This window comes from Macaca nemestrina, chromosome 3 (assembly GCF_043159975.1).
Source record: "Macaca nemestrina isolate mMacNem1 chromosome 3, mMacNem.hap1, whole genome shotgun sequence".
Taxonomy (NCBI): Eukaryota; Metazoa; Chordata; class Mammalia; order Primates; family Cercopithecidae; genus Macaca; species Macaca nemestrina.
In genome coordinates, this window is record NC_092127.1 from 138755149 (window position 1) to 138767647 (window position 12499).

Here is a 12499-nt window from a genome sequence, read left to right on the forward strand (position 1 = left end):
CTATTTTTTCTTTCATCAGCAGTGGAAGCGCATTCCTCATTGCCTTGCATCCTTGGTAATGCTTGCTATTATCTAACTTTAAAAGTTTTGCCAGTTTAGTGGTGTGAAATGTTATTTCATAATGATTTGAATGTACATTTCCTTGATTACAAATGAGGTTGAACATATTTGCATGTTAGGGGCTTATGCTTTTGTGAAATTCTAAATTCTTACTCACTTCTGTTTCTTTTTTTTTTTCTTTTAGAGATGAGGTCTCACTCGGTTGCCCAAGCTGGAGTGCAGTGGTGCAGTCATAGCTCACTGTAACCCCAGACCCCTGGGCTCAGGTGATCCTCCTGCCTCAGTCTCCTGAGTAGCTTAAAAGAAAAATTTGGTAGAGACCGGGTCTCACTGTGTTGCCAGGCTGGTCTGAAACTCCTGAGCCCAAGCAATCCTCCTGCCTTGGCCTCCCAAAGTGCTGAGATTACAGGCATGAACCACCGCACCCAGCCTTGTCTTTTCCTTTTTGATCTATGGAGATTCTTTGCATATTCTAGATGCTAATAATTTGCCAACTAAATGTATTGTGAAGATCTTCTTAGTAAGTAATTGGATGTGGGAGGGGAGGAAGAAGTAGTATAGAATTACTCCTAGGTTTCTAGTTTGGGAAACTGATTGGATGATGGTACAATTAAACTAGGACATAGAATAGAGGGGGAGAAACAGATCTCAGGGAGAGGAGAATTAATTCGGAGTTTAAAGTTCCTATGGGATATTCAAGTGGAGACATCTTAGAGAAATTTGGCTATTGGGCTGGATGTGGTGGCTTGCACTTGTAATTCCAGCTTCTCTGGAGGCTGAGGTCAGAGGATTACTTGAGCCCAGGAGTTTGAGGCTGCACTGAGCTATGATTGCACCACTGCACTCAGAGGAAGACCCTGTGTCTAAAAAAATAAGAGATTGAAAGAAAAAAAAAAAGAAATCTGACTATAGGGGTTTGGAGATTAGGCCAAGCTCTGTTATGCTACATTAGTTCTGTAGGATCTTATATGATGAGCCTTTCAGAAGATTACAGTTGGAAGGAGAGAGAGTGGTAATTCTCCAACTCATTTGTCTTCTGCCCATCCCGCCTTCCTCTCCAGGCCATGGATTCTCCAATCTAAATTTCTTATGAAATAAATATCCCAACCAAGTGACACACAAGACACTTCATCTTAGTTAATAATTACTTTATTAACCTTTTGGTCTTTCAACATTTAGATAGTCTTTCTCAATATTTCCAGGAGAGTACTTCATTTTTATTTTGAAAACCATTCAACACATTTATCTTACATAACATGCAGAGCATATATCTATCTGTATTTTTAAAATTTTCCTGTTACTTGTTGATACATAGTACATAATTACATAAGTTATTCCATGTACACTGAAAACAATATAGGAAATATATACATCTAAGACTTCTACTTTGTACAGTCTTTCATTAAATAAGAATATTTACATATACATTTTCAGATGTTTCTACCTTCCTGTATGTATTTGGAATTGTATGTAGGTAGCCACTGAAAGAATATGGGCCCCTTGGGAGGATGGCAGTGGAAGTCCATGAAGTAAAGGGCATTCTTTAAAAAGCAGATTGTATTATCATTTTGATTGCCTTTTAGTTATTTGAGATTCTGAGAATTCTGATAAACCCCAAAGCAGAAAGATTCCTTAGTACCCTTGGAAGATGGGAAAGGTGAGGGAAATACCGGAAGCAGGGTTAGGACTTGGCACATCCACTAAGAACATAGCACCGCAGTACAGCTTACATTATAGTGCCAGGGTAGAGTTATTACTGAGTAGCTTAGGATGATGAACATTGACCTTCCTACAGGAGTAGTAGCAGCTGATTTGTGACCATGATTGGTCACCTTTTAATGGAACTGCAAACTAAGAACAATTAGGGCTTGACATATACTCCATGTAGGGAAGTGATGGGAGAGGCAGCCTCTGTGTGGTCCATTCTTGGCAGCACTTTGTTTCCCTCTGGTTTTAGGGAGATCTTTTAGACCTGTAAGAAAAGAAAGGGGACATAAAAGTGTGATATTCAGACTCTGACTTCAGACTGGGTTTTGCTTGGAACATATTCAGTTCATAGATAACCCAAAGATCCTCAGGTAAAGGATGTGATGAGCTTTCCTGCTGCTATGCATTCATTATGGATTACAGGGGCTGCTTTTTTTTAAAGCCATGAAAGACTTGGGGAAAATGTGTCAGTTTTGCTTAGATAGTTATAGCTGTACTTTAAGGTTGACAGGTAATCAGGGTAACTTCTAATACTTACCACGTAAGATGGTGCCTCAGCATTTAAATAAATGGAGGTAGGAGAGGGCATGGTGGTAACATACTTTTAAACCAGTGATTGCAAAGCAAACCACAATGCAAGTATTTCTGACTCCCAAGATTGCCATTTCCTAAGAGCAATTCTGCAAGCAAAAGCAAACCTACCTTTCCTTGCTAACTGCTTTCAGTAAATTCTTGATGGCCTTAGATTCTGGATTCAGACACCTCTTCTCACCCTTCTTTTTCATTGTAGCACTGCAGAAATAAATAGGGATGAAAATATTTAAAACAATGTTGGGTCAATAAAACAGATGGCATACACAGTTCTGAAGTCCGACATTTAAGTTGCACTCTGCATGTTTTTGTTTGCTGTACATTAGTTTTATAATCATCATAAACCCTTACTGATCTTTTGTTATTATCATTACATATTTAATACAGTATATAATTACAACCAGGGAAGTGATAATCAGATGGGATTTCACTCACATGATCTCAACATGTGGACAAAATTGACTTGGAGGAATAATTTCAAGTTTTTCTAAAGACCTTGGATTAACAGGTTGATTACTAATGCTGATGCAGGTACAGCGTACAGTTCTTGAGAGAGGTATTCCTGTAGGAAAAGAGAAAGGAACAGCAGAAAAAGTTAGCACAGTGTTCATGTTAGATATTTAATGTAGACTGGTGGTATTTAGCAGAACCTATATCCCCATATTAGCAAACAGTCACTTAATCTGAGGAGGAATGAATCGCATCATAACACAATTGTAAATGATTAAATAGTTGATTATCTGGAAGAAAAGAATTGCAGCTTATTGATTATAAAGTCAAACCCTTAAACACTGTTCCTGTGGTTCATTGAGCTTAGTTAGGTAAGGAAGTATCTATCTCATCTCTCTCCGCATTCCCTCATTTTCTCTCTCTATCCTCCCTCTTCCCCATCTCTTCTGTCCTCCTTCCCTTTTTCCTTCTCTTTCTCTTATTCTATTTGTTTTTCTCACTTCAATTCACATAAGTTTTATGATCTGAGGGAATCTCTATTTATTTCCCTCTTATTTATAAACATGCAGTGAAACTTTTACAAATACATTATTTCTGTATTTTTAGAATTTATACCTATTCCTATTTCTCATTTTACAAATTAAGTATCCTTTGATGTTCCTTACCTTGAATGCCACTTAGAGTCAGAAAGACAAGGCAGCAAATCAGAATGGTAGTTTGATTCATGGTGCTGAGACTGGAGATTCCTCTGCTGCAGGCTCAGAATATGTCTAAGCAGTTGAGGAATGTCTCAGAAAACGTGAGGCGAGTGTGCCGTATTTATCTGCAAAGGCATTTTCCCTCCCTAATTCTGATTGGATAACATTACAGTTGACTTAGCAAAACCTGCTGGCTGTTCCTGGGGAAGTCCCATGTTGCAAAATCGAAGGTATTATGTTTGTTTATTGTAGTCTACAAGTATGGAATTTCCCTCTGCCCCTCTTTTTTTGATAATAGTGAATTAGGTTTCACTTTCCAAAACATGAACTGTTTCTTGAAAAAAAGAACTTCATTGCATATAGAAAAAAACAAAGGTTGCAATCCATTCTAACTATGCTTTTTCTCAACACTTAAACTTTTATAGTTAATTTCAGAGGCTATTTTAAAAAATATCCCCAGTAATAGAAATTTTTCATCCTTTATAGGTAAACCTAATTTTTTGGTAACAGCAAGTTGTGCCTGATTATTAGAACAGTGATTTACCTGGACAGTGCTCCTTGATCAAATACTATAAAGTAATAGGATTGGCTTGCTCAGACAAGGTCAAAGATATGGAACTGGCAAGTTTTAAATAATTCAATAAATGCTTTGTTCATTCATAACACCATTAGATTAAGTAAACAGCTTCCAACATAACTATTTTGAGGGAAGGCACTGCTCATTTGGGTATCTAATTTCTGGTTAAAACAAGTTTCATGTCCTACAGCAGTCCCTGAATGAAAACATCATAAGATGGTATCTAGGATGGTGGGAGAAAAGGATTCATAGCTATCTTAGGGTTATTGTAAAAAACAAAGGGTGCTTTTTGAGGAAATGAATTTAAAAGGGGAGGTATGCATAGAGACAGACCTTGGGAAAGCAGCTTGAGACAGGAGGGAAACAGGTTGATTTAAGATGGGGTTCAACTGCAAGAGACTGTTAAATGCAAAGGAAAAGAAAAAATGTGTCAGCCATTGAGCTAGTAACAATGATAACTGAAATTGGCACAATTTTAACTGGATGATGAATTGTGGCAAAACTTAATTTCTTAGCATTCAATAGTACTTGGCTGATTATTTATAGTAGCCAGCAGTAGAAACACATGATACTCATATAATGGAACACATGTTGAACCTGAAAGTGGAAATTTAACAGAATCCATGGATATAGTGGTCCTTGGTTGTATTCTTTGCGAATGATTAATAACAGGGAATCAAAGATGAATTACTGTTTCAAAAGCAGGCACCACCCTGCAATGAGAGATCTGAGGCAAGTGATATTTAGAACCTAGGAAAATATATGGGAGTTCTTTTCATAGTCAGCTGGGCTGCAACAATGCAGGGATTGGTCAGGGAATGGAAAAGCTTCCATCCTAGGATGAGGCTACTGTACCTGGCAGATACTGTCTCAGAACCTGGTATCAGGGGCCAAGAATAAAGCCTGTATCTGCAAACTGGGCACACACAAGACATGGATCCTCAAATGCAGGAACTTCATCATTGGAACAGAGAGTGAGTTGCTTGGGGCAAATGGAGTTTGCTAGAGAGCTGACTCCCATGTTAATCTGTTCTAGGGACTGGAATAGAGCTAAGCTTTCAAGGGAATAAGTCAGCGGAATTAGCTGTGGGAAACTGGAAAGACAAAAGAGAGGGAGGTGAGGTAGAGACTGACAGAACCCGAAAGACTTTCACCTAGCAAAGAGGTGTTCCTTCTGATGAGAGAAAGGCTTATGAGAAATAGTGACATGGAAGGATGCTTCCATGTCTGTTTATGCAGAGCAAACATTTGCCTGTGAATAGAATGCCAACAAATTTCAGAGAAATGTCTGACATCATGAATGGAAGAGGCCCGGAAAAGTTGAAGATTAACCAATCAAAACAAGAGATGGTGATGGTTTTATTTTAGTTAGTATCTGAGTTGTCAGCTAAGATGTCTCTATATAGAAGACAATGTAAAAAGGAGATACTTGATAAATGGACTAAAAATCTGTTATTAGGGATAAAATATTTGATTTTTACTAAACATTGTATTACATTAACTGTGTGCCAGACATTGTTTGAACTGCTTTATGAATATTGACCATATTGACTCATTTTATCCTTATAATTTCTATCCTGACCCAGCCACTCTTCTATTTTTTTCACCATAGATTATTTTTACCTGTTCTAGAACTTCATATAAATAGAACCACTTAAGTATATACTCTTTTGTGCAAGACATCTTTTGCTCAGTATGTTTCTTAGATTCATCAATGTAGTTGCATGAATTAGTAATTTGTTTCTCTTTATTGATGAATAGTAATCCATTGCACAAACATATCAGTTTGTTTCTTGTTGATGGACACCTTGACTGTGTTCAGATTTCAGTTATATATAAATCTGCCACGAAGATTTTTGTGTAATTTTTTTTCTGGGCATATGCTTTCATTTTGTGGGGTACATATGTAGCAGTGGAACATGATCGCTTACTTTTTTTATTTTAAAAACCTAAGTGATCATGTCACTCTGCTGCTTAAGACCTCAAACAACTTCCACTTAGAATAAAATCTAAATTTCTAATTAAGCTGCTTTACTAAGTCCTCTATGATCTGGGTGCTACCTGTTTGTCCAACCTCATATCATTCCTTCTCAACCACTACAATCCGGTCAGTGGCCCATACACTGGCAGTTTTCTCCATCTGGAATGCTTTTCCTCCTGTTTGTCACATAGAGTGTTCCTTCTGGACATTTAGATTTTAGTTGGCTTGTACCTTCTCTTGTCACACAATCTGAAGCAGACGTGACTTTAATTCTCTACATGGCATTTCATACTATTTGATATTCAGTTCATTCTGTTTTTTTAGTGTAATGTCTGTTTCTCCACACTAAAATGTATGCCCCAGGAGAACAGGGAACTGAAATGCATATGAGAGGCATTTGGTAAATATTGTATAGAAGGGTAGATGAATGAATCTTTACAGACTTTAAGTAACAGCATACAAGGATTGTATTTCAAGAAGTATTTCTGTTGGTTCATCAGATTTCTGAATTTGAACATGAGTATTATTGTTTTCCTTAGCTTTAAGAACCAAGTTTAATTTAAGAAGACTATAATTTCCCCAGAAGTTAGTTTAGATTTAGTTAGGTAAAATCAATACAGATATTCTCAGCTAGCTATAGGACAGACTCTTCATTCCAAGAACTCTGGTAAATATAGAGTGGTGCCCCCAAAAGCTTCTTAATTATTCACTGCTTTTTATCTGTAATTAAGGATTGAATGAATGAATGCAGGAATGCAAATCTCCTCAGTGCATATTATGTATATGGCCATGGACAGTGTTAGAAGAAGGAGAAGTAGACTTGTTCTCATTATTTTCTGTGCACTTTGTGTAGGGAACTAAGCTAATCTCAGGGAATACTAGAAGGGATAAGATCCAATATTTATCCTTGACGGGTTTACATTCTAATTGGGAAGACCAAAAACTATGAAACAATAAATATCAATAAGAGAAACTTTATGGGCCAGGCATGGTGGCTCACGCCTGTAATCCCAGCACTTTGGGAGGCCAAGGCGGATCACCTGAGGTCAGGAGTTCAACAACAGCTTGGCCAACATGGTGAAACCCTGTCTCTACTAAAAATACAAAAAATTAGCCAGGCGTGGTGGTGGGTGCATGTAATCCCAGCTACGTGGGAGGCTGAGGCAGGAGAATCGCTTGAACCCTGGAGGCAGAGGTTGTAGTGAGCCGAGATCACACCATTGCACTCTAGCCTGGGCAACAAGAGTGAAACTCCATTTCAAAAAAAAAAATAAAAAAGAAAAAAAACCTTTATGATCAGTACCAAATGAGTGGTATGGAAAATAAATAACGTGGAGGTTCATAGGAGACTATACGTACTCATTAAGGTCAGAAGTTTTCAGAAGATCCCTCAGAAAAAAAGACCTCAGATGAGCCATAAAGTGTGAATCTTACTTAAATAAGTGGCCAGGAGAGGAAAGCTTGTGCAATTACAGATAAATGTCATTAAAAAATGGCAAAGGGGGAAGCCAACTAACCAGTCAGGAAGATTGGTGGTCTCATAGGAGTGATAATGCCTTGTTAGGATTCTGTAAAATCTGGTCCTTAGTTTTTCCAGTCCAGAAATTCTCATTTTTCCTAGTCATCCACGGTAAGCATATTCTCAGAGAGTTAACTCTGCTAACAAAATCTAAAAGAGACTAAGATGAAAATCAAAAGACTGTGTATCCATTTACAATGAGAACTTTTTCAGTGAGTAGGATGATTGGTTTTGGTATCCAAGTCACCCCTTTCCCAGGATCAGATTACCTATGAAATTGAATTAGTATCAGAACAGTGCATGGTGAGCAGAGTCAAACGAAGGACCCTTCTCGTTTTAAATGAGGGGTCTGCTCAGGGTAGAAACCTGACAAATGTGATCAGCATGGAAAAATCATTTAGAAAAAAAATCAAACTTTTAGAGACAGTAGCAAGACCACTATTACTTATTTCACCCAAAACCAAGACTGCATGTGTCATTTAAATAAAAATCTAAATGATAACTCTTTTTATATATTTCTCTCAATTTTTGCAAGGTTTATGGTATATTAACTTTCCTAGAATTCACTGATCTGAGTACAGTTTTGAAAGAAAATGAAAATCAAGGAAGTATCCCGCTTTAGTTTCTGTTTCAGTTGCTATTGATTTATCTTTAAGCCTCTGATTATGGCATCAGGCCAAAAAAGACAAGCATAAAAAAAGAAACAGTCTGCCCTGACAGACTAATGAGCATAGACCAAGGAAAAAATGCTTTCCCGGAAACTGTTGCGCTTAGAAGAAATTTTCTAAAAAGTGAGCAGGAGGACATCAGTGATTTCTGTGGACTGGGAATCCCCTCAGCTGGTGCAGAATGTGCCTTGGAAAGTATGGGAGAGGAGGGCAAAGCTTCCCCTTCATAGTTTTCACTCTGAGCTCTCAAAAGATTCCCTCAGCTCACGGTGTTTGGTAATACTGGTTATATACTTTTCGATTACCCATGCGTCTCATCTTTCATAGCCAGCCTAAGCAGAGGGCAAAATGAGTGCTGGCAAAGTGGGTGGTAGACCCTAACAATCATCATGGCATTGGAGGAGGGAGGGGCTCAGAATAGCTTCTGTTTGGATACATTTTAGGCTATTCAGTGTTTCTGAACTCATGCACTTGAGAAGACTTTTACAAATATGGCAGATTTCATCATTTGGAGGAAGAGACAAAATTGGAGGACATTATAATAAAGGAAATGTGTTTGGGGGAAGTGTGGTGCATTTCTTTCTCCTTCCCATAAATAAGATATTTCAACAAAATAAATTAGAATTTTGTGATATTTTGTTCTGTTTTTAATCAAAATCTTTAGAAAATGTGTAGTTTTAATTTTAATTGATTGATCATTGGTTGTCTTTTCAGAAGAGGAATCTTGAGATACAATGTAGTTCAGTAGTGCATGTTATTCCATATTTTAGATTATCGTGTTTGGAATTGGTGGGTTCTTGGTCTCACTGACTAAGAATGAAGCCGCGGACCCTTGCGGTGAGTGTTACAGTTCTTAAAAATGGTGTGTCTGGAGTCTTTTCCTTTAGATGTTCAGATGTGTTCACAGTTTCTTTCTTCTGGTGAGTTCATGGTCTCGCTGACTTCAGTAGTGAAGCTTCAGACCTTCGTGGTGAATGTTACAGCTCTTAAAGGTGGCGCGTCTGGAGTTGTTCATTCTTCCTGGTGGGTTCATGGTCTTGTTGGCTTCAGGAGTGAAGCTTCAGACTTTCACGGTGAGTGTTACAGCTCATAAAGGTGGCACGGACCCCAAGAGGGAGCAGCAGCAAGCTTTACTGTAAAGAGTGAAAGAACAAACCTTTCACAGCAGGGAAAGGGATCCCAGAGGGTTGCTGCTGGCTGGCTGGGGCAGCCTGCTTTTATTCCCTTATCTGGCCCCACACACATCCTGCTGATTGGTCAGTTTTACAGAGCGCTAATTGGTCCGTTTTACGGAGAGCTGATTGGACCGTTTTGACAGGGTGCTGATTGATGCGTTTACAATCCCTCAACTAGACACAGAGTGCTGATTGGTGCATTTACAATCCTCTAGCTAGACATAAAAGTTCTCCAAGTCCCTACTAGATTAGCTAGACACAGAGCACTGATTGGTGCATTTACAAACCTTGAGCTAGACACAGGGTGCTGATTGGTGTATTTACAATCCCTTAGCTAGGCATAAAGGTTCTCCAAGTCCCTACTAGACTCAGGAGCCCAGCTGGCTTCACCTAGTGGATCCCACACTGGGGCTGCAGGTGGAGCTGCCTGCTAGTCCTGCACCACATACCTGCACCCCTCAGCCCTGGGGTGGTCAACGGGACCAGGTGCCATGGCGCAGGGGCAGCGCTCCTCAGGGAGGCTCGGGCTACACAGGAACCCACGGTGTTGGGTAGGGGAGGCTGGGGCTTGGTGAGCTGCAGGTCCCAAACCCTGCCCCCATGGGGAGGCAGCTGAGGCCCAGCGAGAATTTGAGCGCAGTGCCAGCGGGCCGGCACTGCTGGGGAACCCGGCGCACATCTGCAACTGCTAGCCGGGGTGCTAAGCCCCTCACCGCCTGGGGCCGTCGCAGCCCGCCAGTGCTCCAAGTGCAGGGCCTGCTGAGCCCATGACCACCTGGAACTGGTGCTGGCCCGAGAGCACCCTGCACAGCCCCGGTTCCCGCCCACGCCTCTCCCTCCACACCTCCCTGCAAGCAGAGGGAGCTGGCTCCCGCCTTGGCTAGCCCAGAGAGGGGCTCCCACAGTGCCTGCGGTGGGCTGAAGGGCTCCTCAAGCATCTCCAGAGTGGACGCTGAGGCTGAGGCCGAGGAGGCGCCGAGAGCCAGGGCTGCTAGCATGTTGTCACCTCTCATTATCATTTAGTTTTCTTCAACCTCTTACTGACAGTTTGTCTTTGTGAACAATTTGAAGACGAATGCTAAGTCAGGATTTATTGTATAGAGTCTATAACTCACACTAGGGCATTTCCAATTTAGAAGCAGTTTATTGAGCAGCACCAAGGAACTATGAATACATCTGTACTTATGCTGCCAGGAGTTTTAGGACATATTCTTCTTAGGTACTTAAGTGAAACTATGGTTTCAGTGTTATGTGTTAATCTCAGACTTGCTCAATTTCATTACCAGTGTCTGATAAATAAAATTTCCAGACAAGGCAAGAAGAAGCAACTAATATTGCCTCATTCACCCCTTCTCCAAAAAAAAAAACCCAGTTTTTTTGTGTGAGTACTACTTATAATCCACAGAATGTGCTGACCCTATCATAAAGATTTATAATTGTTGGCTATGAAAATCTTTTCAGAAACAGATACAAAGAGGTATATTAATTCCATGTGAGCATATTAGGTCCCGTACTCAGTAGCCAAAAATAATTAAGTATAATCTTTCCTTTTCTAATAGTATTATCCAAAACTACTCCATTTGTTTGAAAGCTCTTCTTGGCTAATTAGAGGAAACAGTCCTGAAATTTTAAGTCACTGTGGGTGTTTGGCTTCTTAAGTTCCATGTATTTAAAATTGAATCTGCAGTTTTTTCTGCTAAACTACATCTTCCCCCTCATATCCCTATTTCTGTTAGTGACAGAACTATTCTTTCAGACATCAAAAGTTCAGTCTTTTTCCCTTGTTTCTTCTCTTGCTTTAAAATTAGATTCAAATTCTTAACATGTTCTTTGTTTCTTTTTCTCAGCTTCAACTTTCTTTTTTTGATATGGAGTCTCACTCTATGTAGCCCAGGCTGGGGTGCAATCATGCAATCTCGGCTTACTGCAACCTCCGCCTCCCGTGTTCAAGCGATTCTCCTGCTTCAGCCTCCTGAGTAGCTGGGATTACAGGCATGCACCACCACACTCAGCTGATTTTTTTGTATTGTTAGTAGAGACGGGGTTTCACCATGTTTGCCAGTCTGGTCTCGAACTCCTGACCTCGTGATCCACCCGCCTCGGCTTCCCAAAGTGCTGGGAATACAGGCGTAAGCCACCGTGCCCGGCCTCAGCTTCAACTTTTACGTCCAATCTATCACTGTCTTGATTCTTTCTGTAGAGTGTGCTTGTCATTATATTTCTACTCTTACTAATATCACCTTAGTTTAGCCCTTCTTCTTTTTATGATAGTAAAATACAAATAACATAAAATTTCCCATTTTAACCATTTAAAAGAGTATGATTCAGTGGAATTCAGTACTTTCACAGTGCTGTGAAGCCATCACCATAATTTAGTTCCTGAACATTTTCATCACCCAGAAACCTCGTACTCATTAAGTAGTTACTTCTCATTAACACCTCCTCCAAGCCCCAGTCAACTAATTTGCTTTCTGTTTTTATGGTTTTTGCCTACTCTAGATATTTCCTATAAAATGGAATCATACAATATGTGGTCCTTTGTGTCTGGCTTTTTTTACTTAGCATATTTTCAAGGTTCATCCATGTTGTAGCATGTATCAGTACTTCATTCCTTTTTATGGCTGAATATCTATTGTGTGTGTATACCACATTTTATCCATTCACTTGTTAATGGATATTTGGGTTGTTTCTGCTTTCTGGCTGTTGTGAGTAATGCTGCTACGAACATTTGTGTACCAGTTTTTGTTTAAAGAGCTGTTTCAGTTCTTTTGAGTATATATCTAGGAATGGAATTGATGGATTATATAGTAATATATAATTACTATAATTCTGTTTAACTTATTGCAGAGCCAGCCCCATACTTTTCACACCAGTATTTTCCAAAACGTGGGACACTACCATGTACATTGATAATAACATTTAGTATCAGTGAATTATTCTTTTCTTAACTTCAATCCCTCTGATTAATTAAATCAGGGGGAATATTATTTTTTTCATTGTATTTTGTTTTATCGTTACATTTTATTTCCATGGCATGTATTACCATTTCACATGTATAGTAGTGAAAGTTTAC

The 12499-nt window shown here is 39.4% G+C and overlaps 2 protein-coding genes across 8 annotated transcripts in view; one reads left to right on the forward strand and one right to left on the reverse strand.

Moving 5' to 3' along the window:
- Positions 1-12499, forward strand: part of LOC105477265 (ADP-ribosyltransferase 3 (inactive)) — a 106753-nt gene that overhangs the window by 19499 nt on the left and 74755 nt on the right. For 4 of the 7 annotated variants that reach the window (XM_071093515.1, XM_071093518.1, XM_071093519.1 and 1 more), the window contains exon 2: positions 9022-9088. The exons of the other annotated variants lie outside the window; for them this stretch is intronic. In XM_071093515.1, coding sequence (XP_070949616.1) covers positions 9068-9088 — 21 coding nt within the window. In that variant the 5' untranslated portion in view covers positions 9022-9067. The remainder of the gene's footprint in view (positions 1-9021; positions 9089-12499) is intronic. 7 annotated transcript variants of the gene reach the window in all.
- On the reverse strand, positions 2471-3534 carry CXCL10 (C-X-C motif chemokine ligand 10; the record flags this gene model as incomplete). The annotated part of the gene is given in 3 exon segments (NM_001309020.1): positions 2471-2559; positions 2794-2920; positions 3474-3534. Coding segments are annotated over 3 exon segments (277 nt in total), but the record flags the coding sequence as incomplete, so codon positions are not given.